This window comes from Drosophila ananassae, chromosome 3R, assembly GCF_017639315.1.
Source record: "Drosophila ananassae strain 14024-0371.13 chromosome 3R, ASM1763931v2, whole genome shotgun sequence".
NCBI classification, from domain to species: Eukaryota; Metazoa; Arthropoda; class Insecta; order Diptera; family Drosophilidae; genus Drosophila; species Drosophila ananassae.
This window is the reverse complement of record NC_057930.1, coordinates 12,871,662-12,897,581: the sequence shown is the minus strand read 5'-3', so window position 1 is coordinate 12,897,581 and position 25,920 is coordinate 12,871,662. Positions and strand designations below refer to the sequence as shown.

At 40.2% G+C, this 25,920-nt stretch overlaps 1 protein-coding gene across 2 annotated transcripts; it reads right to left on the bottom strand.

The window, feature by feature from the left end:
- Positions 1-604: 604 nt before the first annotated feature.
- On the bottom strand, positions 605-24,949 carry LOC6496839 (protein HEG). 2 transcript variants are annotated; one of them, XM_001963262.4, is made up of 12 exons: positions 24,777-24,949; positions 15,366-17,410; positions 11,889-12,037; positions 8,766-8,929; positions 8,075-8,347; positions 7,838-7,934; positions 7,275-7,402; positions 6,510-6,652; positions 5,783-5,905; positions 4,599-4,710; positions 4,238-4,419; positions 605-3,189 (listed from the first exon to the last, which is right to left on the bottom strand). In XM_001963262.4, the coding sequence occupies exons 2-12, from the start codon at positions 17,259-17,261 to the stop codon at positions 2,806-2,808; spliced, it is 3,651 nt and encodes a 1,216-aa protein (XP_001963298.1). In that variant the 5' UTR covers positions 17,262-17,410; positions 24,777-24,949; the 3' UTR covers positions 605-2,805. The 2 variants fall into 2 exon arrangements, with proteins under 2 accessions (XP_001963298.1, XP_014761384.1); XM_014905898.3 differs by having other exon boundaries at positions 4,599-4,701.
- Between the last annotated feature and the right edge of the window lie 971 nt (positions 24,950-25,920).

The window sequence follows — 25,920 nt, the reverse complement described above, 5'->3', positions numbered from 1 at the left end:
ACAATGTACATGTGTGTGTTATGTTATATAAATGTATATGTCGATGTGTATGTATAAATTATGCAAAAACACAAAAACTGAATAAAAACCCTGAAATTGTTGAAAACATAGAAACAAATAATAATTTTTGGAGCGGATGGTAATTGTTTTCCCATTCAAATTGAATTCAAGCATTTTTCATGTTTCGCTGGATTTTCCACTTTATTTTGTTGATTGGCTTAAAAATTAAATTGTAATTGCCCAAAACGCCAAGTGTCTTGCCATAGATGATTACTCATATTCATTTCATTTCACATTTTCATTTATGAATAAAAATGTTTGCAATTATTTATATTTCATTTTCATTTCCATTACACTCTTTGGCTTTTCCTTTTTTTTTTCTTAAGCTAAGGCTTTTATTAATAATATATTTTGTATTTTTGTGTGTGCTTTTTTTTGCAATTTGGTTTCGCCACTGTGTATCGTTATTAATTACTTAGTATAGCATTTTAATTACAAACTCATTTTACTGCGCACTTCAATTGCACGAATATCATTATTGACACAAAAAAGGAATGCATCAAGCTTTATCAGAATTTTCATCTCCATTTGATCGGCCTTCATATTTTGCATTTTATTTGATTTTTGTCATGAATTGCCGACATCTTTGTGATGTTGCATTTCGCAATTGGATCAGTATTAATATTTTGCATATCAACAACAATATGCTAAATGTGGCCAGCACACAGATACACACCGTACACACCCACTCATACTTAATCATTTATTGAAATGATTTCAAAAAACAAGAAAGGAAAGCTAACTTCGGGCGGAGCCGAAGTTGATATACCCTTGCAGTTGAGTCGCAGTCCGCTAGGTGGCGCCACGCATCTTATATTATTAGATATATAGCGGATCGTATATAGTCGGCCGATCCTTATGAAATTTGGCATATCGAATTATTTTGCCAAAAGAGGAATCCATTGAAACTCCCATGCTTTTAACTTGAAAAACAACGAAGTTATAGCATTTCCGATCAATCAGTTATATGACAGCTATAGGATATAGTTGGCCGATCCTTATGAAATTCGACAAATCAGATTTTTTTTCATTGAAAATTGAATCTGTACCAAATCCCATCTATCTAACTTAAAAAACACCAAAGTTATGCCAATTTCGATCGTTCTATGACAGCTATAGGATATAGTCGGCCGATCCTTACGAAATTTTGTACATAAGATATTTTGGTCAAATATAATATGTGTAGAAACTCCCAACCCTCTAACTTAAAAAACACCAAAGTTATGGCATTTCCGATCAATCAGTTATATGGCAGCTATAGGATATAGTCGACCGATCCCGGCCGTTCCGACTTATATACTGCCTGCAAAGGAAAGAAGGGTGTGTGCAAAGTTTCAACTCGATAGCTTTAAAACTGAGAGACTAGTTTGCGTAGAAACAGACAGACGGACAGACGGACAGACGGACAGACGGACAGACGGACCGACGGACAGACGGACAGACGGACAGACGGACAGACGGACATGCTCATATCGACTCAGGAGGTGATCCTGATCAAGAATATATATACTTTATAGGGTCGGAGATGTCTCCTTCAGTGCGTTGCACACTTTTGACCAAAATTATAATACCCTCTGCAAGGGTATAATAATATTATTTATGCACAAAAAACATATTAACTTTTGTGGCTACAATTATAATTTATGCTAATTATTTTTCACTAACAACTTTCGACTGCTGCGGTCGAGTATGCCAACAATAATCTCTGATATCAGCCCTGACCGAATTCAATTTAGAGCACCGTCCACCTACCATCATCTGTCTAAACACAATTTATTAGTATGGAAAAATTAATTAAAACTAAACTAAACTGATTTCCATGAAATTAGTTGAATATGGCTCCAATATTCGCGACTAAATTGATTTCTGCATCGCATCAGACAATAGAATTCTTGATTCTGCAGCTGGTTTGTTTTCGTTCCATTATTATTTAACTAATTGCAAATATTTGCCAAATGAAAATGCGGTGAAAGCCAGGCTTTATTATATGTCATCGAAATGCATTTTGTTTTTAATTAGCAACTCTTCGAAATGCAATTAGTTTAGCTTTTTCGAAATCAACACCAAACCTTTTGCATTCCATAATAGAATTACTGAGTAACAATATCCCCTTTCATAAGCTTCCTCAACACTTGTATGCTCATGAAATTCATGAAGGACTTTATGGCCACAATTAGCCAAAAGGCAGAGAAGCTGAGACTATTTGTCTTGGACAAATCTGAAAATTTCATACAATAAACTTTGCCAAAGAGAACAAAACAAACCATGTCCGGTTTAGTGTTTAACATTTACATAAATCGAGATTATAATCCATTCTGCCCTCCAGAAGTAACGTGTGTTTTATAATCAAACAATATCATTCAGCTACGGATGTTCCGGATGTGGATGTGTGTGCTGTGCCAAAATAAACCTTGATAAACCAGTTTGCTAAGCCTATTTAGGCCAGAGATACATGGCATACATATTAATCATAAATATTTGTGTGTTTTGCATTAGCCGGACTCATAATCATTAGGTTCTGCGCACATATACACACTATTTTAGTTTATTATTATCGGATACTGTTCAATATTTGGAATATTCAACGAGTAGCATCAAAGATAATTACACAATCCCCCCAAGTAACCCAAACCCAAACTACTCATAATGTTTCTTTAACTCGGTTTTCGCTTCAACCCACTTACTCACTCACTCGCTCTTCTGTGGGATAAATTTGACTAACCAATCGCCGCCATTACCCAAGTTTCACTGTATCAACGGCGAGTGCTGTGAATTCTCGCTAAAGTCCACCGTGTAGTACATGTCGTTCTCCAGATTCATGGCCAAATGCCGTTGGAAAGGTCGCTCCTGCAGCGAAGTCTGCGTCTGTGTCTGCCCTGGCAAGTGGCGTGTTGCGGTGGCGCCCTGCTGCGTGCCACTTGCACCACTGACACTGCCCCGTTGCGATCCGCCCGCGGTCGCCCCACTGGCTGCACCACCGGCCACCACACCTTTGCCACTCAGCCAGTGTTTGTTGAGTTTGCCCTGCATTTTTGGCCGTCGACTGAAGCCCAGAATCGGTATAAACGAGGTGGAGCGCGTCGAGAATTTTCGATACGTCTGATTGACCTTGCAGTGACAAATGGTGACCTGGAAAAGTCGAGAGGTGGGTGTTAAGTAAATGGTTATGGATTGGTTCCCATATGGCAAAGCCAATGGTAATGGCCCCGGCAAATAGCGACCTGAAAAAGTGTCATGTGGGCGACAAAATGGGAAGGTCACGTTGCGGCCCAAAAAAGTATGCTAATAAATTTGATTTAAAGCACTTGCCAGAAGTTTTTCCTTTGAATTGTCTTTCTCTTCTTATTTATATAAATGGTATTGGTTTTGCTTTTTTTCATTGAATGTTTACTTTAGCTCACTAGCATATTAATGAAATTATTGCAGTCCTTTGTTTGATTTATTTCCACGCTTTTATATAAACATAATTGGTTTCATTATTTACGAAAAAATATTAATAAAGTAATAAATAATTCAAAGAGTAATTTGAATACATTGAAATTCATTTTTTATTTATTAGAAGTGAATAGTGGAATTTTAATCAGTCTTAATAATTCTTTGGCACAATTATGTTTTTTATGGCAATTATGGCAAAATATTAACATACTATTTATAGTTTTTTTTTTAATAATGCAATTAATCTATAGAATTACTCTAGCCACTACCTAACTAAAATTTTATAATTTGAAAAATTGCCAAAAAATGTAAACTTGGCTCACTAAATAACTCAACTGAAACTTTCGCTATTAACCTGTCCGCCTCAGGACTCGGCAGGACTCTTTATTCAGCAAGGCTTCCAATAAATTGCCCTGCTCCCCGTTATCCTCTTGAAAAAGCACACATTGTGAGCGAACGGACACCAATTGTATAAATTTGCATCTGCTTTAAGCCCGGTCGGTTGGCTTGGGCGATCGACTACATTTTGGTTAAAGCCTCAATGCCGGGATGCATTTTGGCCAGGATTCGGTTGCTCGACCACTTTTCCGACATCGAAATGAATATGCAATGCCATTTCGCGCACTTTGCATAACCGCAAAGTACAATTTCCCCTCAACAGTTTTGGACCTTGTACTCCAAAATTGTAAAATTTTTTTTTGTATATTTTTGGAAGGATGCTAGGGAATGTTCAGGAACTTACCACAACGGCCACGATGAAAATGGCGGCTGCCAGGACTCCAGCCGCAAAATATGCATTATGCAATTCAATGGGACTCTTAAGCACGACCGATGAACCGAAAGTTTTGTCATTAAAATTTCTGGCGTTCGCATCGTCCACAATAAATTCGCTGGAGCTAACGACGGTCTCCACCACAAACTCATCTGCAAGAGGCCGGAAAAAGGAAAGTCAAAGCCGGAAAATTTCGAGGGCAGTGACAAAAAAAATAAAAAATAAAGGGAAATGTAAACTCATAGATAGCCACCAAGGGAAACATATTTTCTGCGGTCCAAGCTGATGGCCGCCTAATCAAGTTAATGACTTTTTGGGGAGCGGGACTCACCTTCGCACATGTTTCCTGTGTAGCCGGGACGACAGGCGCAGTAGAAGCTATCCCCGCTGGACCAGCATGTGCCGCCATGGGTGCAAGGATTCACGTTGCATTGCTGAAAGTACTGAAAGTTATCATCGCATTGTTGGTGAGTTTTAGTTTATAGATAAAATAAGTTAGAGGTTTAAGGAAACAGGGACTAAAATCATTATATTTTAAGATTTTAAACGCCTTACTAAAATCTAATAAACCACTTTGCTTTATAATTCTAGCTACTGAAATTCAAAACAACAATTTCTGCATTATATCGGTGGACTCATGGAGCATGCTATCATCTAACCACATCCAACTAACAATTACCAAAGAGGAGCCGGCTCCTTTCTGCTTTTTCGTCCTTTTTTGTGGAAGTGTGTGTGTGCCTGGCATGTAAAATGTAATTAATTTTGCTTCTGCCTTCCCCAACAGGAGCCACGAGCCACTGGTGTAGCCGCAATTTCTAGCCGTGGTCTGCCCCCCTCCTATTCACACCAAGAGTCCTGTACTACGCCCCCTTGCTCAGCATAGCCCCTCGGCGCGTCCTCGCATAATGACAGTGTTCTCGGAATCTATGGTCCTCGCAGAAGTCGCGGTTAGTCAGCGTGTCCATCATTTTCACAAAGCTTTAATTATGGCGCCTTGACGCTTAATTTATGTACATTTTGTTGAGTTTTATTTTAGCACCACAAATTATCAAGTCCATAGAGCGTTTATTAAATTCTTTTTGAGAGTTAACTCAATTTATGAACTTGGGTTTAGTTTTGATGGGCAAACTGGAAGGCCATGAATAATAATAGCTTGCGTATCTCAAAACTAAAAGAAATTGAAACTAATTAAAGTGGCCATTCATTGCCAACCACTTTTATTGAGAAATTGATAGCCAAACTGAAACTATTTATTAAATGCCAACAAACCAATGTCATAAATCAGTTTTAAAATGAAAAAGTAATGCTCAAAGAATTGCATATGCAATCGTGCGGCAGTTAGCTAACAGAATTGGCTACAATTATGCTACTGCAACTGCTACACAGTAAGCCAACAATTTGTGGCTATTTGCTGGCATTTTCGCCAACTGCCAAAAGGAGATAGAAACCGTAGCAGAAAAACCAGAAAACCAGAAACCAAAACTCAGACCAACGACTGCATAAATCATGACTTACCGTTCTTGGCATTTGATTACAATCCGGTCCGTTGCGACCTCCTGGGCATTCGCAGCTGAAATCATTTCCATGATCAATACAGCGATGTCCTTCGGGGCAAGGCTTGTTGGCGCAAAAATCAACCTACAAAACAAAAAGAAACAAGATGCAAAAAAATTGTTCGGCACAAATCAAAGCATATTGTGGCAGAGTCGAAATAGAGACCGACACCGAAACCGAGACCGAGAAGCGCTGAAACTTCATTATGTATTCAAAAATGTATTTGCCCAGGATTCGTATCTGAAGGATACCCCCCAAAAACCCATATGTGTATGCAATCCCATTTTCAATCATGTGTGTTCTGGTGGGTGTGTGTGTGTGTTTGGGAAAGCGCGAGTTTCGGTCTCAGCAAATTAAATCAATACCCATTCAAGTTTGCAGACAACTGCCGGCAGTTTGGGGTCGCTCGACTTTCTCATCGGAGAATTGTCGCGGGATTTGTTCTCAATACAAAAATATTGATTATCTTGGGGAGTAAAAATCAACTAATGGTAGCTTTTGGGAATATGTAATCTTTGGAGATGTTCAGGGGATGTCCTTATGCCTCATGAGTTGTTTAAATACTTTAAATGGATTTGTGTCTTGTCTAAGAAATGTAACTTTGTTAGGGCACTGTCTTCTTCGGTTCCGGGCCCACTTCGATTTTGTTTGTAGAAATATTCCAGCACCCCTTCCATTGTTCACTCACCTTTATTTGACAGCGGTTGCCACTGTAGCCCTTGGTGCAGCGACACTCGTAGCTGCCGATGTGATCGATGCACTCGCCGCCGTTCTGACACGGATTCGATTCGCATTCATTATACTCGAAGTTGCACAACTCGCCGGCAAAACCTGCAAAAAAGAAGTCGAAGGGAATGGTTTCCGGGTAAATGTAAATGTGCAAAGTAAATGAAATGGAAATTTCAATTGGAAATGGGAAATGCTCGGCGACGCTGTCTCGACTTTCGCCGGAATTGCCTTCGTCTCTGTCTCAGTGAATTTTTTTTTTATACATTTACGTTTCATTGTGATTGAGTGCGATTTATGCAAATTGTGTTTGTGCCAGTGAAATAATTTATGAGCTTCCATGTAGATTTCTGATTCGCGTAGATTCCAATTCGATTGAAAAGCGAAATTTGATTGCCTTAAAGCACGTGGATTTCGTAGGAAAATCACGTTTACACATCGAAAACAAATATGGTTCAGAAAGCAATTTAAATTTGTAAGTATCCTGATTGAATTTTTGCCAAAAATTTTTCTCTACGAATAGGTATCTTTCCAACCTTGTCTTAGATCAAACTACAAATTAAATAGAAGGTATTTTCAACACAATCATTGTTGGAAACCCGACTGACAAAATATTGGCATTATGGGAGCGATTTTGCCAGCAAATCAACAAAGGAATGATGGCAATTTGCGTTCATTTTGCTGAAAACGTAGCTGGGCGATGGAATTGCTGGTCGCATTTACTCACCTGGCTGGCAGAAGCACCGGAACCCATCCTCCTGATCCACACAAATGCCATGAACACACGGCGACGACTCGCACTCATTCAAACTGTGCTGGCAAAGAGGTCCTGTGAACCCTGGTGTACAATCGCACCTGAATGCGAAAAATAGGAGAACAAAAATGGGAAAAAATAGAGAAATGGTTAAACTGGGAATTTTGAACATGCGACAAAAGTCAACATTTATGAGCAAACACAGACGGCAGCAGCGGCTAGACAGAACCGCAAAACAATGGTCAGGATAATTGAATGAAAGGTGCTGCTAGGACTTGCTTCTGCTGTCTACAAATACGACTAAATGTTGACACTGCACTAGCAAAAAATAAGTGCTTCGTTATTGTTATTTATTTAATTAGGAAATCTCAAAAATAATATAAAGATAACTCTATTACAAAAAAGGCTTTTCATAAGCTAAACTCAATTAAATTCAAATAAATTCCATCTAATTTTTTTCGGTGCTTTTGAGCCTGATCCTGGACCTGCTCCTTTTCCATCGTTTTTATCCTCTTTTGTGTTTGCCTTTGACTCACCGAAAGTGCGTGGAGTTGCCCACACAACTGCCGCCGTTCATGCACTCGGCGGGATTGCAAGGATCCGACTCGTATTGACAATTTTTTCCCGCATATCCTGCAAAACGGAACAGAGGAGCGGGGGTGAGTGGAATGGTAATGGTGTGTATTGTCCGCATTATGGGCGTAGGCATATTAATAGCATTATCTCGGGATGCTGGCCATTAATGAGACCAGGACTAAAGCTAATGACCTTACCGTAAGGACAAAGACACTGGTAGGAGTTCCCCTCGTGTCCCTGCGATAGGTCCACACAGATGCCGTTGTTTGTGCAGGGACTCGGATTACATGCGTCGATCTCCTCGCAGTGTGGTCCTGCGAATCCGCTGCAGCACTGGCACTCATACTCCTCCATGCCCGAGTTCGAGTAGCAGACTCCCTTGCCGGAGCAGTCGGCGTTCTCGCCGCAATTGTCGGTTTTCGTGGTCACCTTCAGGCGGACACACTGCGCTCCCCACAGCTCGGACACCACTGCGCGAAAAGAGGGAGGAGAAATAAAACTTGGCATTAATTAAGGCCACACGAGATAGCAAAGCATAAAGAAAAATATATATATGTTTAGTCGGCTGAACGGTTCCCACAAAGAATAGAGGCGGAAAATGTTCTGCTAAAGAAAAAATGTGTAAGAGGACTAACACTTGGTGGAGAAATAAATACTCTTTGAAAAGTTTAATATGCTTAACTTGTCTTATTTTTAGAAATGGGAAAAAACTGAAAAAAATGTGTACAATTTTGTGCCAATTTAAGGAAAAAAGTATTCATTAAAAGTTCATTCTTCAATCCTCTTATGTTTCTATGACTGAAAATTCTCTTTGTAAGATTTGCCAGACCAAGCTAACCACAAAGTTAGCACAGCCAGTAGGTTAGTTAGTTTTAGGGTTGAACTCACCAATTAGCAAGTTAACTCCCTCGGTGAGGTCCTTATCATACAGTGTAACCAGCTTCCTGCCATCGACCACCAGGGGTGTGATATCCAGCAGGACACCCTCGGTGACGTCGCAATGTTCGTGCCCGGATCGAGTCACCTGGTACACCTGTGTTGCATGCACCGCGCTGCTCGTCGACGTTTATTATGTCAGCATCCAGGTATCGCCGTAGCACGGTTGGGGTAAGCAGTTAAGGAAGAAACAAGCAAACGATGAGTGAATGAGAAAGATACTGAGACGGCAGGCAAGTTAAATGGCTTCTGGTTGCTTGTTTAAGTTGTAAATATGACCGAAGATGTCGGGTCTCAGTCTCAGTTGCGTTTCCTGCGTAGGTATATGCTTAATTAATTGAAATTTATTTATAAGCAGTTGCTGTCGGTTGCCTTGCTCTAGCGGAAATTAAATAGCAGAAAGGCGGAAATGAAATTAGTCGAGACGGAGCGAGGAAGCCTCAGAAAAGGGTTTCCATTGGGGTTTGCTCGACCCGGATGATTTCCGACTCTGAGGCAAGCAGACAAAAAATGTTGTGGTTACTTTTTGCAGATGCTTCACCCTTAATGGACTTTAAATTGCTCAAAATTAACACTCCTGAAGGGTAAATTTTAAATAAAGTAGATGTGGATGAACTATCCATTCTTGGGGGAGAATACTAGAAGCTACAAATTGTAGCCTACAATGTTGTTTAAATTTAATATTTTTGGTTTAAAATTTTAACGAGGTGTAGACTCGGCATTTGCAACTCCAAAAGGAGATGCCATGGTGCCGTTTCTATTCTGTTCATAGAAAGTCATCCTGTGAAAGTTCGTATTCCTCGCTGGCAAGTTTTCCTGGCAGAACTAGTCAACATTCAAACAGAGGCACAAACAAAGGAAGACACCTCATATAGTATCTAAGTTTCCAATTTTTCAACAACACGTAGTCGAGTTGTTGGGGAAAGCAACAAAAAAAAATAAAAAAAAGGGAAAAAGACTGCACAAAACTTGTTAGAAAACTGCGAGCCCGGAAAGTTTTCACTACCTCGAGCTTTGCCAATCTATTTGCTACCCTTGGCTTTTCCCTACGTATTATTATTTTTTGCTATTGCATTTGTTAACTTGGCCCGAACAGACACCCAGCCACCGCAGCACACACATTCACATATTAAATCGATAATAAAAACTTTTTTGACATCTCATTTTCATAGTTTGGCGGGAACTTTCCTCCTCGGACCCACAGCGCTCAATTGTGTGCTACACTTTTTTTCCCACCTCACTTTCACTCCTCCAACTAACTCGATTGTTTGCGGTCTTATTTTGCCCCCAAGGAACGTTACAGGAATCGGAACTTATGCCAGGCATTTCGAGTTGTGAGGCCCTTGGGCTAAATAAGACTCCTCCTGCCCAAAAAAAAAAAGAAGACAGATCCACGAAGACCGGAAAATTTCGTACGCGGTCGCGTTTGATGTCTGCCCCGAAAAGTTCGACAAATGAATTTTAATTTTTCTTGCCTTTCGGGATGGGCGGCGGAAAACAACTTTTTTGATGGGTGGCAGCAGAGGCATCTATCAAGCGATAAGATAAGAACCAGCGACCGGGCTAAATTAAAAAGAGCAAAAACGTAAAAGAAGGCGAAAAACGAGAAAAAAAAATAATAAAATGTGTGCAGGGCGCTGGGGTAAAAATGATAGCAAAAACCAAGAGAAACGTGATAATTGCCATGGCAAAAAGGGTCAGCCAGCTGTGGTATGTGCACATCCAACCCAATGACTAATGGTCAACAACTAGCACTGCATAGAAAAAATCTGCTACAAGGCAAAAAAATTTATTTATTTTCACATAAAAATATATGAACGGGATAGTATTTAATACCAGCCAACCAGAGGATGTGCCATAAATCTGTTTGAAATACGACGAGTTAAGTCCATAATATAATATTTTTTAAACATCAGAGCTTAAAAAGACTCAGAAGAGAAGTTTTAACAGTTTTGATTCAAAATATCCATTTCTAAACTTTTTTTTCTGTGCTTTCAGGACTGTCTCTTATCGCATTTATATTCACAGTTTGTAAAGGATATTTTTGTAAGCATTATAAAATAAACAAAACCGAAATAAAAATTTGCGAAACAGCAAATAAAGAAGAGGTCCCAAAAACAGAGTTAGACAGCGAACTTTGGAGTAAGAGAAAACAATTTAATAAACTGTAAAAGGGGCGTGCCCCTGATAATGGCGGAACGTGTCTGGGACCTGCAACTATTCTACATTCCCTTCATCTGACCAATGTCTATCTATATCTCCTTTTCCCGAGCAGACGTGCTGACGAAGAAAAATCAATAAAGGTCCTTAATGGACGTTATTATATAATAAGCTTCACAACCAACACGTTTCAACGCGCATTAAAGCGTTTAACTGAAAATAAAAACACAACAAAAAAATCAAAGAATTCAACCAGTACCCCATCCCTGAAAGGTATGTAGGTGTAAAAATATGAAAGAAAGGGGGGTTCAAATATATGTATTTTTTATTTTTGTAACGAAGGGTAGAGTAAGGGGAAACCTCTGAATTTCCCGGTAAGCTCAGGTGTCTTGGGGTATCTGTCAATGTTGCTGGCAATGTCGGTAGGGTAGCTATATTTGGTGGAGAGAATTTAGCCTTTTTTTAGACCTCATAGCTCTCATTTTATAATATCAACTTAAGGTTATTTTTTACTATTTCATAAAATATATTTAGGGATTTTAGAAAATTTTCTTTCCCATTCACATAGCTTTAATTCTAGCTTATTATTGTAGCTAGTTTTGGCAGCACTATCCTCCTTATCATGAGCTGGATGATGAGGTAGCAACAACTGCTCCATCTACTAAAAATGTTCGCTTTTCTATTTTCTGATGGTGTTGCTGATGGCACATAATGACGGTTTATCCAGAGCTACCAAGTCATTTACTTTGATCACATCAAGCTAGAGTTACTTTAACTTTTTGCCGAAGGAGTTATGTTAGTTGAGAGCTTGACTTACAGGTAATCAAAATTTATTAGAGGAAATAAAATAGGTCCTTAAAGGAGGCTTTTAAGTTTATACTTTACTGATTAAACATGTCCTAAGTTGTTACTCACCTGCTTGTATTATTTGGCTCGTGCGATGGATTCAGCATGGCATCGTTAATCTCCACAATTAGAATATCGCCGGACTGGATCTCCGCCTCGCCTCGCCAGGTGAGGACATTCGGTATGCAGTGCTCGTTCGGCCTACAGTGCTCCGTGGTCTGAAAGATAGGAAACAGGAGTTGGAGCTTGAGTCTCTTGATGAGTTGGTTTATTTAACCCATCCGCAGCGAAATGTAAAATGGGCTCTTAAAAGGTTGCCGTCTGCTGCGGTTTGACAGCCGAACAAAATGCCAGTCGAGTTGCGAGTTGCTAACTGAATTATTTAGCAAGTTTTCTAATTTCACTTTTACAACATTGTCTAGTCGGGCCCTGTACCGGGCTCTTAGTTTTGTGGCGAAAACAAATTTACATAAGTAGTAGCTGGCGTTGTAACCCGAACCTAATAAACTTCCCCCAAAAACCTAAAAGGTTCATTTGGGGCTGTATTTGGCTTTGGGTGGATATTAGCAAAGTTTATAACATACATATGCGCAGATCCACTTGATGTTGCCAAATTTTTATTAATTTGGGTTAAGCCACATACACAATCAAAATGAAAATAAAAATAAAGAAACATAAGCCAGAGAGCCAGAACTCGACTCTGCGGTTATCCCTGCCATTTTTATGCGGCCCATTTCCCCAGGACTCTCCCATGTCCTGCAATTTTAGCATATTTTTGCACAATTTGAAGCGGTTTAGTTTGCCTGTCGTTTTTTATATGCCCTGCCCTGGTATTTGTTCTGTGTAGTGTCAGGGGAGGATTTGTCAGAGCTCAAATTTATGGCATTTTAATGGCCTGCCCTTACGCACATAAAAATCTACATTGTATGTGTGGTCAACTCGGAAAAAAAATAAAAAATATAGCAGAAAAAAGTTGCTTATTTACATACAAAAGGGAATGCTGACCGAATTGGGAAATGGCAAAGTTTTTGGGTCACCCAGAATTCATGCGTGTTTTGTGGTCTAGCTAGCAAGCTCTTTTTTTATGAACACCGCAATAGGTAATGGCATAAATTTTCGTTTTTTATTTGCGGTATGAGCCAGCAAATTCTAACAGCGGGTGGTTAGCATAACAAGTTACTGAAATATAGATGCACAAATATTTGGGCTCTTGTGGCCCTTCAAATGAGGATTAGCACAGGTTGAAATAAATAATTCCCATAGAAAAACTATTCATTTTTCTATTTTTAATCACTTAGAGTGTCACTTGGCAGATCCTTCTTTTGTTTATTCATTATCATAGGCTTTGCATAAAAAACTAGAGAATGCTCTCAACTAGGCTTAAATGACTAACATGGCCGAGAAGGAGGAAGCTGCTCCTTAAAAATGAGATTCAAGCAATTTCATCAAAAAAGACCCAAACAAACAAACGGAAAAATACATAAAATTCAGTTGAGAAATGTTTTCTCTGACCTTCTCTTTGAAAAAGAAAAAATGTTTTCACCTTTTATGCAAAAATTGTTTTCTTTAATTGTTTTCTTTTTTTATTTTCGGTGCTAGGACACTTCTGTGGAAAGAAAATGAAGACCTGGAAGTGGCCAAGAATGCCAGAATTAATTTTTCAAGGTAGACATTATGCCAATGTTTAATGTATACTTTTTTTCCTTCATTCACTTTTTTTTTTAATCCAAAGCAAAGTTTGCATAAAATGCTGCAGTGCCTTTAATTAAATTCATGGACGAGCTGCCATTCGCCATTTGCTGACCAAAAAGTAAACAGGAAATCAATTTCGTTTGCTTCTTTCAATTCTCCATTTTATTTTTCCGCTTTTCTGTTTTCCGTTTTCGTTTTGTTATTAACTAAAGAAAGAAATGGAATCCGAGCAGTTCAAAGCGGCCTACAAATGGCCATTAAGTTTAATGTTGGCCGGAAGAACACCCACTGCCTGGCCAGATGTTAATTAAACAGTTGGTTCTCAGTCAGTTAGTCAAAGGAATTCTCGGAGAAAATCAAAAAGTCTGGCAATGAAAAGGGTGAAGATATTCTATAAAATAAATTTAAATATTTGCCAAAGGGGGCATGGGCATAGTATCAGCAGCAGCAGCAGCTGTGATTTAGCCTGGCAAATGGCTTGATTTACGTCAATATAAACAGGACATGAAAGGGATATGGCTCCTCCGACAAGAAACTGACTCTAAACCGACTGAAAATCAAACTCAAACACAGGCCAGCTGGGCTCAGGCTCAGGCTGGGGCTTGGGATAGCCCGAAGTCCCTTGTCTAGTTTATTCGTGATTTAACAACAAATGCGATTTAATAAAGAAATGGATAACCTTTTTCTACGAACAGTTCTAGGAACAAAACAGTCCGTTACGAATATAAAAGGCTTAGGAAATTGTATTTAATGTACTGATAGATATTCCAAGAAAAGTCTAAACTTTCGAACTGGACTGTGCTGCTGACCTCTTCGTTCTTAGAATATTGTCCTTTTTTGCATAAGAACTAGGACGGACCTTCATCTTTCCGGTCAACTTGTTCTGGGACCTTTTCCTTTTACCCCAAAAAGCACACACATGTGCTACGGAAACGGCCAAATAAAATGACGATCAATAATTTCCTTTGTTGGCCAACTTATCGGCTGGGATTAAATTTGCAGGGTTCGTCAGTGAATCCTTTTTGTCCTTTTCTTGTCGACGACTACCAACTGCCAGTCGACGAAATGCGCTTGTTATTTATTTATGTGATTTCTTCTCGGTTTGGTTTGCAAAATTGTCTCAGCTCTAAAAGGTTTTCAATTAGCCAAGCAAACAGTTTTAACAACTTTCAATGTTGTTGGCTATCGAATATCTGTGTTGTCATTGACAAAGTTGAGGATATTGTTTTCGGGTTGCCATTCCCATTTATCCCTTTTCCGCGAAAATGATTCCTATCCTACACTCTGTGTGTGGGAGTGGGCAAATTCAATCCCTAATCAATCTTTTCTTTATTCGGATTCGTGCGGCAAAACTTCAGCAGCTTCATTAAGGATTCTCGTTTCCTTTTTTTTTTTTTGCCTTCCTAATCCGTATCCGAAAACTAAGCTTCCTCCATACTAATTAGCCGTCAGCAGGCATATTATGTAAATGTAGTCCGTTAGTCTGTTTTTGGGCAAAAACCTTCGGCTAATTGCTTAACCCGCTTACTCAAATAACACGCATACGCCGTGTGTTCGCTGCCGCACTCGCAGACAAGTCAACTGTTAAGCCGTCTTTAGTTTCCCAACCAGTGAGCTCTTTTGTCTGTCTAATGATAAGAACTAAATAAGGCTCCAATTGTTTTGATAACATTGGACATGGCTAAGCCTTAAACGGGTGGTTACACTGCTCCAAAATAGCATTTAGTTTCAGAGAGTTGTGAGACAAAAAATAAGTAAAAAGTAAAGGTTTAAAATATAACTAGAAAGAGGTTAAATATTTGCTTCGATTTTTGAAAATTTCTTTACCGACTTTGTTTCTTCGAGTGCACTTACCACAATAGGCAGCAACAATTCGTGGGTCTCGTTGCCACGCCACAGATGGGAGTCCTGGGGAACACTGGGCACCTCGCACTCCAGGGAATTGATTTTCTCCTGCAGGCGACTCAAAATACGCGGCCTGGCAATTGGCTTTGAGGCCGTCTTAGTGGGATTAACTCCGACAGATCCGGCTGGTCGCACTGTCCTTGCGGTGGCCATCAGAACGGGTGTGCTTGTCCTTGCCGGAGCGATGGAGATGGTGGAGGGAGCTCCCTCCGCCGCCTTTGTGGCTTTAACCGACAGTTTGTCCTCACTGGACTTGGTGGCCTGTGGTGGTGTCAGGGCCTTGAGCAATAATTTGGCACGCTTAAGCTCTTTCTGATATTTTCCAGTTGCGGTGGTTGTTGGCTTTAGGGTACTTGTTGTTATTGCTTCCACCGCTGATGATGCTGCTACTGTTGTTGTGGAAGCTGACTGCAATGTTGTTGATTTTACTGTAGTTGCAACAGTAGTTGTTGGCTGAAAAGTTTTAGCCTCAGGAGTCACGTTCAACTTTGTTGAGGATGCCTCAGTCGCTGACTTTTCCGGACTAGTTTCCTTCATTAACTTGCGCTTATTATGCAACAGCATTTCGTTATACAACTCCTTGCTATTATAGAATTTTGTGGTCGAGAACTCCGGGTGTGTGGCAGCGGGCTGTGGCTGATCGGCATCGGTTTGGAATTTCGTGTTCGCGAAATCGATGTGTGGCATGGCCATCACATCACTGGCGCGATGTTGCGTGGGAAACTCGAAGCTTTTCTTCACTCTTCTATCTATGAACGTATCTCCGGGTCTTAGAAGCAATGGCAGAGGTTTCCTGGTGGTTGTTGTGGTGGTTTCTTCCATCTGGAACTTGCTCTCGATTTCGGTTATGAGATCGTCTTGATCGGCCAATAGCTTTCCCGTAAAATCCGGCGTGGTGCCCTGATTGACACTGATGGTAGCCATTTTTAAGGTTTCTGGAGTGGTGACTGCTTTCTCCTGATTAATCTTGATTGTATCCTGATTCAGGCTATCTGGTCCATTCAAAACCAGCTCCACTTCATTGGGCATTAGATTCTGTTTGTAATCCTCTGTGTTCTCGGGCTGAGTGAAAATCGTACGTTGCTTGATTAGCTCCTCATTGTCGTTTTGAATCATTGGCTGGATATCCTCGATTTTAAGCGGATATAGATCCACTATATTCAGCTTACTGGCTGTGGGCTGCTGGGCCAGCATGGCATCGTACCGGGCACGCTCCTCCTCATTCAAGTCGGCCAACGTCTCGGCTACTTGATACGAGGCTGCTGCCTGCATCTGGATTTGCAACGGGGATACTGTCAGTGTCATGTCCTCCGATTCATCCTGCTCCTCCGCCTCTGGTGGCTCCATAGTGGTTGTTGTTGCTACTGATTCCTTTGGACTCTCGCTCAATTTAATGCGATGCAGTGCATCCTTGATGCCGCTGCTAAGTTCCCCCAAGCCAGCTAAGGGAATTTTCTGGTTGGGTTCGCTGGTTGTCATTAAATGGCTGATTGTTGATGTTGTTGTTTCCTCGTTTTCGGCAACAACCGAGGTGGTTGCCAGCGTTGTTGTTGTGCTGGTGGTTGCCGTTGTGGTGGGCGTGGCCGTTGAGGTTGAGCCGCCCACAATTGAAATTTCCCGGGTCTCGTCGTCCGCCGTTGAAATTTTCACCAGCGTCTGGTTATTTTCGGCGAAGGGGCGGGGGCTGTTGGTTGTTTCCTCCAATGGGGCGTGGCTGCTGCTACTGATGTTGTTGTTTTTGTTGGTCACCAAGTCATTTGTTATGGGCTCTGTTGTTGTTGGTGTTGTTGCAGCTGCTACTGCTAGCAACGCAATTACCAATGTAAAAATGCAGATTTTCCACATTTTGTTAGTATTTCTTTGCCTTTTTTTTATTTGGAAATTTTTGAACCTCTGGAGTTGATTTTATTTTCCAACCAGAATATATATTTTGATTCTACTATTTGTGTATTTGTTATTTCGGTTTGCTTTGGCACATGTCGGCAATTGCAAATCTGTAAATAGAAAAATACATTTTATTAGTGGAGTTTATTTTTTTTTTATTGGGGTTTCTGTGGCGGTGGCCAGTGGCCAGCCAACCAATTGAGTGAAAAAATGTCGGTCATATTTTATGTATAAGTCCACAGGCTTTCTGACTTTCTGTTATTTGCCTTTCGTTGGCAAATAAATTTGTATTTATACGCATTTATTTTTTTATCGGGTTTCGCTTTACAACATTTGTTTGTTCGCCCGGAGCCAAAACAAATAGAAATTTTAATGCACATGGGACAAACACAGCCTGGCAACACATTAATTAAAATTTATGTAAAGCTCGGTACCCCCTATCCTCGTTACAAATTCGCAAAAATTCCACACTCACTACAAACACATACAACAGTATTTTTGGAACAATAAAGTGGCAAATGTACTTGTTCAGAGAATTTGTTCGAGGTCCTCGATGCAATTATTTCGGTCAACGAGTTCGCCGCGAAAAGTATGCAACAAATTTTGCGCACTCAACTTTTGAAAATATTTCGCAAAAAAAAGCTTCATTTGGGAATGCAGGTGGAGTTGTCTGTTTTGGTCAGCTAATCAAATGATTTATTATTTCATCGTGCCTAAGAGCATTAATAATTCATTTTCCGCATTGAATAACTGACAATGGATAATCCGTTTCGCATACAATTCAATTTGATGGCCATTGATACAAAAAAAGAGGAGAGCATGAAATTATATAATTGACAAAGCACTACGAAATTCAGTTGGGAATTTGAAGTGGGGCCCAATTGATTTGCGGCTCACCGTTCTTAACCCAATATCGTCCCAGGGGCTTCCAGCCTGACCACTGATTCTGGCAGCTGACAACTCACAGTTGATTGCGCCCAGTGGACTTAACCGGACAGGACGGGGCCAGGACACGCCAGACAAGGCCCAGAACCGAGCACCCATAGAGCCAAGCAATCAAGCAGGACTCGAGCTGGACATACATTCATGACTGGCTCGCTGTACTTGGGCCATCTTATCTCTGCAGTTTGTCAAGGCAAGTGAAGACGCAGCGTCGCCCCATGAATTACTCGCCAGCACAGGGAATAAGCTATGGTTCTTTGGATGAAATGCATGTACTAAGCCAGATTAAGGCTACTGATTTTTTCTTCCAGTGCAGACTCGTGTGTGGACGGGCATGAATGTTGAATCTAGTTCAACAGTCGTTCGCCTTGGTGCTTTATGTACGACAGATTTATCAGGCAAAGCCATAATCCTGTAGGATGTTGTGGGTGGGGCAATGGCTGGGCGGTACGGATCCGATCTGGAAGCAAACTCGCTTGAGCTATTTATAGGCACATTTTACCAGATTAAAGCCGTTTGTGCTTGCTGTACGGTATGAAACGGTTTCATATGGCCAGTCCAAATGAGATGAACAATCTTAGATATTCTGTTTGAATATGGCTTTGGCCCGAAGGCAGATGAAGTTTAACGGCTGCTTAAAATAAATTGGCCTCAGAAATTGCTTAAATTGGATTTGATTGCCGAGAGGGAGAAGACATGGAATAATTTGTTTAAATTTAAGATAATCTCTGGGATTTGTTAAAGCCATGCCTGATGTAATTAGCTAATAAGGTTTTTAGACTTTATTAGCTATTTATTTATATCATATTTAATTTTAAAAATAAAATCGATTGAGACATTCGGGTCAATATGACATCATAGACTGTGTCACAGAAAATTTCATTAATTTATTTTCTCCCGCACACATTTGATGCCATTCTGGCTTTCGGGTTTGTTTATTTACGAGCTCAGTTGCTGGCAATAAATCAAACTCTAGTCGCAAACACACTCACACTGCCGTCGAAAAGTTACCTCCCACAGTGCATGTGTAATTCTCGACTAAGTAGCTGTAAAATATATTGCAATTTGTTGCAGCTGCGCAACCGGCAGCCGAGCAAACCAGCAAACTGCAAATTGCCAAACCCCACTTTGCCTCCAGCCACTTGGGCAAACATGTCCTTGAGCCCCAGTCCCAGCCCAGCCCCAGCCACCCCGCCCAGCAGGCACTCAATTAATTATTGTAATGACGAAATTAATTAAAACTCATCCAATTTGATGTTGCGGCCAAGGCCCATATTGAAAAGTATATTTATGTTCTGCGGTCTGGCAGGTACAGGAAAATGTCCTTCGTTGAGTGGATGTCAATGTTTAAAACTTCGCTAAAACCGAGTGGGGGAAAAGTTAAGAGCATTTGGGAATTCGCCGACACAAACGGCTTCAGAACATTTCTTTGTTTGCCTAAAAAATCAAGAAAAACAAATCAAAATCCGCTTAGTTCCGTCTTCTTCGGTCGGCGACCCCCTTTCAGTTCTCCCTTTTCCATTTCCAAGACGACTTAAAGTCAACTCGGTGGTAAGCCCCGATAACTGAGCCCAACTTTTGCATCTCTACTCCCCCTTTTTACATTCAGATTTTTTCATCAACTTTTCTGCGGTTGAGTGGCATACAAATACACAGTATCATTGGGGTGGAGAAAAAAACCATAAGAAGGATAACGCTGCGAATTTTCATATTTTCTTTTTCAGGCCAAAAGGAAGAATGATTTCATGTGCAGCAATTGCCCCTTTTTTTGCTGACCAGACAGTCTGTGAGTATGATTTTCTCGTTCCTTATTTTTGTGTAAGTGGGCTTCTTTGAAGGGAAATGCTTCAATTAAGAGTGGCTGCTTAGCCTTTCGTTTCATTAAATTAAGACGTTTGAAAACAGATATACAACTTGTAGATGATTTATTTAATTCATAAAATATTTATTCAACTATTAAATAATATAATAATAATAATAATAATAATAAATAAAGTTAGCTCTTTCCCTTTTTTTGGGGATCCTTGCGAAGGCCATTTATTGGCCAACAATCACTCGATTCCTGAGCGGAGTACCTCAATCGATTTGTAGAAGGATTCCCCATAAATCTGCATCAAAATCTAAGATCGAAATAATTTTTGGATTTTTCATGAATTTTCCTGATGGATCCCCTTAAAAAGTGGGCTATTCTGGGGGTGTCGGAATATGACACCTTTCGAAGGCTATGTCTTGGCCAATATTCACCCGATCTCTGAGCGGAGTACCTCAATTGATTTGTAAAAGGATTCTCCATAAATCAAAATCTAAGATCGAAATATTTTTTCGATTTTTCATAAATTTTTATGATGGATTCCCTTACAAAGTGGGCTATGTTGGGGGAGTGAGAATATGAACCCTTGCAAAGGCCATATCTTGGCCAATATTCACCCGATCTCTGAGCGGGGTACCTTTATCGATTTGAAGAAGGATTCCCCATAAATCTGCATCAAAACCTAAGATCGAAATATTTTTCGATTTTTCATGAATTTTCCTTGAAAAGTGGGCTTTGTTGGGGTTGTGGGAAAATGACGCATTGCGAAGGATATATCTTGGCCAATATTCATCCGATCCCTGTATCCCTGATCCCATCCGAGGAGTACTTTAACCGAGCAAAAAAGGATATCCAATTTAATGTTCAAATAAATTGTATTTATTTAATAGAATACAGCAATGAAAAAGATTATCTTATTGTCCACAGAATCCCTAACATTTCTGGTGCGCATTATTGTATATTCAAATAGAAAAACTCATTTCTGTAATCCGGAATGAGATCAGCATTCAAGCTCCTTCCATCCTGGCCAGACTGTTTCCTGTCATAAATCATGCTCACAAAGCTAATTCCCAAAATGAAACAAATCTTACGCCGGCTTATGGACGAAAACAGGAAAAATAAAAACACTTAAAAATTTTCCAATTTACTGCAGCTTACAATAGCTGGCATATGAAAATGGCAAATAAAAAAGGAGAGGCGGATAAAATAAATAAAATCCCGAAAAAGTGCCGAAATGGAGTGGAGCCTGTAAAAGAGCGAAGTGGCAAAAAAAATAAATAAAAATAAAATAAGAAGCTGGAGAAACACATAAATAAACACGTTCAATGGCAAATAAAAAATAAATCAAATATTTCACTTGGCGCAGCCCTAAAGTAAACAAACAAAGCAACAAAAATATTGTAGAAATGTTGGAATAATAAAAGTGAAAATGAAAAACAAATATAAAAAAATTAAGGGAAAGAGGGGTTAGGTAGGCTGGGCTGGGAGGGTTCTATGTCTGGGAAAACTTTTTTGCTGCTGCGGCTCCTTCTGATTCTACTGCCACGGCTGTTGCAACTGTTTGCCGAAGAAAAGAAGAGGAAAATGAGAAAAAAAGAAGCGAAAGAGCAAAATGTAAATAGAAATAAAAATGAAGCTTAATTTAAAATGCGACGAAGCGTGCCAAACAAACACACACACACACACTTGCGCGAATAAAAAAATAAACACAAATACATACACACAGGGAGCCATAAACAAGCGCTAATATCAACAGAGTGGGCGTTGGAGGCTCTGGGGGGCTCTCTGGGGCAGCGATGGGCAACTGCAGATAAACATTGCGAGGAACATTTTTCGCTCTATGCAAAGCAACTTTCCTTCTATACATTTTTTTTAGCTTTTTCTGCCGTCCCCTCTTACATTTAGAAATGTATGTGCTTTCCTCATCTTTTACTTTTTTCCTGCTTTGCTTTGGTCGCATTTTTGGGCTACCACACACACCCACCCCGTTCCAGTACTCGCCCAGAACAACACAACCACACACACACAATCGCATACGCTTACACCAAAACACAAACACAGCAAAATGGCTAAAAGAAGAAGAAATCTAAAACTCGCAACCGCAAAGGAAGAGGCTAAAACCACTCCCCTCCCCACTCCACACCCCGTCCTAGACAAACTCCATCCAAAAGTTTTTTGAGGGGCTGGCTGTGACGCTTTTTTGATAGCACCCACCCACCCGAAAATCCGACCCACCTTGCCGCCCAGCACCCTTTGACCTCCATCCCCGACGGAGCCAACCCGTAAAATAAGGTGTGTCCTGGCACAGTGTTTTTGAAATGTTTGGTAACCAGTTTTGGCTAATTGAAGTGTTGCCTCATTTGCTTTCGAGTTAAGTAAGAGTTGTTTATAGTTCTTCCAAATGGGAGTTACGAGCTAAAAGGTACTTTACTTTTAATCCGATTTGAAGTTTTGTTTTTAATATTTTTTGTTAAACAGAAACTTGATTATAATATTAAATCACCTTGTAAACCTACTTGTAATTCGGTTAACATTTTAAAAGTATAATCTATAAAATTTCCACAAGGGGAATATCTTTAAAACATTCCTTTGAAGAACTCCAAAATTCTTCAACTCTTACCACTTTTGTAGACAGAATATTTTCTGGCCCCACAGAGCGCCCCATTTAAAATGAACTTATTTTGCTATTTTGCAAACTTTACTTAACTTTTCCACGCACTGGAAACAAACACTTGCAGGGCACAGTGCTTTGGGTTTTCGGGTTGAAAGTGGCAAAGGGGACAAGGGTGAGTACAGTCGGGGTTTTTGTGGCGCCCAACTCAAAGTGTTCAGAAGCGTTGTAAAGTTGCGTTGTAAAGAACTCGCATTTATCTTTATTTTTATGCCGCAAACACGCCAACAAACGCAGAGACTTGCTTCATGGGATGGGGCAGCCATGGCGACGGCGACGGCGACGGCGTTTTTAGTGCCAAACGTATGGAAGCCACAGCACCCGCCGTCGAAGGAGTCAACTTTCGCACCCGCAGTCCCTGTGTCCCGTACCCCATGACCCATGCCACTCTCTCCTTGCCACATTTTCGCCCATTCCTTTCAGCTGCAGCCCTTAGGGCAAAGCCAAAGCCAACATTAGCTGGGGCCATGTTGAAGGCGGCGAACGCATACAAATCACAGAGTGAAGAAGGTGCGAGCTAGAAAAATACACTGCTAGAAAAAGGCTCTTGTTTTAAAGGATATTGCAGGATATTCCTTTAAGTAATCTCTTCAGTAAGATAACTCTTCATTGTTAAGAACCCATCCTTCAGGCGTTTTTTTGGCATCTTATTTTCAAAATATTTTAAAATATTTGTGCTAGCCTCCAGTATGCTTATAACTTTTAATTATTATTAATATTTTGAAGTCATTATTGTCAATCACATTTTTATGACACAATATTTTAATTAGCTATTCCCTGTAAATTTTTTATTTATGTATGCTCGGGCCACTGGGGGTGATAGGTGACTCGGAATGCCTCGGGGTGGCTGCTGAGCTTAATCTCCACAATCTTCTAGTTTTTGCTATGTAAAGTGAAGCGCTTACAGTTCTCCATTCGGGGTGACAACATCAGCCGAGCCCTCGACTCACACACACACTCTCACACACAGAAAACACAGCCACAGTCATACCTTCAGAGGGAAAATCGAAGCTCTTGGGCGGCACTTGAAGCGCTAAGCTAAGCTAGAAAAAAAATAGCTATGCGGGAAAAGCCCCGAGTAAGACGATGGCTGAGGAGTGTGAGGTACCACAAGAAGCTAAGTAAAGTTCAAGTGCTGAAAGCCAGCAGAATCAGGTGAGGGGGAAGGAATGTGTGGGAAGATATCCACTGAGCGGCGAAAGGACACTGTGCACATCTGCCGGTAAATATTATTCAATGTAGTTCTTAAAAGCAAAATCACGTAGAAACTCCAACCGAACCCACTCCCATTTCCGCTAGGATGATGTAATTTCAACTCTAACTCCCATTCCCCCAGCTGTGATTTTCGTGTTAGTTTTAATTTCAAATTATTTGTTTGGGTTCACAGTTCATTTTGTCCTTTTTTCCAGGGTTTGGCCTTGGTTTTCCCCTTACAGTGTTTATTTTTTTTGTTAATTTCACTTTGTCGCTTTTTGTTTGCTTTTCATGAATTTTACTTTGTTTGTACAGAGAAAGAGGAATTTTTTGTTGGGGGAAGGCCGGAATTTAGAATGTTATCCTTTAAGGCGGAGGCAGCGGAAGAGGCATTTTGTGTTGCCTACTTTTTTGGACAGCTAACCAAGAGATTGAGGAAACATTCCCCACATACTATCAGAACTTCCTTTCGATGCATAGAATTTCAATAAAAATCTATAATAAAAAAAAAATCAAATCAAAGCTTTGAAATAGTTTTTTTTTAGGAATTAAATTGACTTTAAATTGATGGCGGAAATTGAAATTGAATAACTAATGAATAGAAATTGCTCTCAAACTTTTTGTCCGATGAAATTGAAATTTTCTATAAATATTTCATGCACTATTGATTGAATTGCATTTATTTCTTAAGGGTTCCACCAGAAATATATGTACTAATTGTATGGAATGTCTTAGTGTTTATTTTTCAAGCACTTTATATTGCTTTACTCTTATATTGTTTGAATTTCATAGCACTTGACCAATTAAATTTAATCCAATTGAACCATGTTGATACGGTGTAAGTCGGCTGTAAACTCACTTTAATTGGCTTTCAAACAATGTAAACACACACCGTCCGAACCGACACCGCGTTGTTCACACTATGTGTGTGTTCTTTGGGGCCTGAGAGTTTCCCTGGCTTTTCCGATTCGAATTCGCGACCAACCGTAACGCTTCAAAGTTGCTCCGCTACTGGTCCAAAGGATGCTGTCCGTTTTCAGATAAATTTTATGGAGCTTTGCTATAAAATCGCCGAGAGCCGCCAGCCGAGGGCAAGAGATTGTGAGAGAAATACAGATGCGCACGCAGCATCTGGGAGTATTGTTTGGGTTTTTGTTTTCAAGGGAAGTTTTTCCCACCGAGGACGAAAAAGGTCTGGTTTTGTGGGAAAATTACCCAAAACATTGTCAAGCCAAACAGCTGGCGAACAGCTGATCACTTTGAGGATGGTTAGGTGTCGAAGCTTTCATAACTTGTGGAGCGTTTTCCGTCTTCTATATGCATTAATATTCTACTTTTTCTTCACCCTGCCGGTTACGGTTGTTGTTTTTCTTGGGTTTCTCTAACCCCCATCATCATCATCTTCACCGAAGAGTCTGAAATGTGAAAATGGTGAAACGCTTTTCATTATGCGCACTAATGTCTATGGCCTTTATGTCTAATGCGTGCATAAGGACTCTTTGCTCTTAAATCCTGACTTTCCTCTGTTTACCATGCGCTTTATATTACGTATACGACATGTGCCAGCGCACACATTATGCGGATTGAGCAGGTTTATTTGTATTATTCTTGGCGGTGGATTATTTTTATCATTGCTTGTGCATGTAATTTATTATAATGATTTACACATTAAGTATCATTAAGCCGAGTGCTCGCTCTCTCATCGTCCCTTCTCATGTAGTCATGTAAGGGCGTATAAATTGCAACTAATTGTGCACACCACTGCGTATGCGTGATATATGTACGCATCTGAAATTTAATGAGAAAAGCGCAAATATTTACACGCACCCAACACATACAACTCAGTTATTAATAATCTCGCATTGGATAGGGAGTTTGGTGGAATTTCACGGAAGTTCAACTCGAATCGCTAATGAGAAACTTTTGGCGCAAATATAGGCGGAAAACGCATCCAATCATCCAGCTTGCACGCAAAACTTTTCTTCTCATCAATTCGAAACTAA

What these genes read in the sequence shown, in the direction of transcription:
- LOC6496839 (XM_001963262.4), bottom strand. Translation starts at nt 17,261, where the DNA reads ATGTGGAAAATCTGCATTTTTACATTGGTAATTGCGTTGCTAGCAGTA. An exon ending in CCAGTGTCTTTGTCCTTACG is followed by an intron (nt 7,935 to 8,074) that starts GTAAGGTCATTA and finishes TCCGTTTTGCAG; the next exon opens with GATATGCGGGAAAAAATTGT. An exon ending in TTTTCATCGTGGCCGTTGTG is followed by an intron (nt 3,190 to 4,237) that starts GTAAGTTCCTGA and finishes CGACTTTTCCAG; the next exon opens with GTCACCATTTGTCACTGCAA.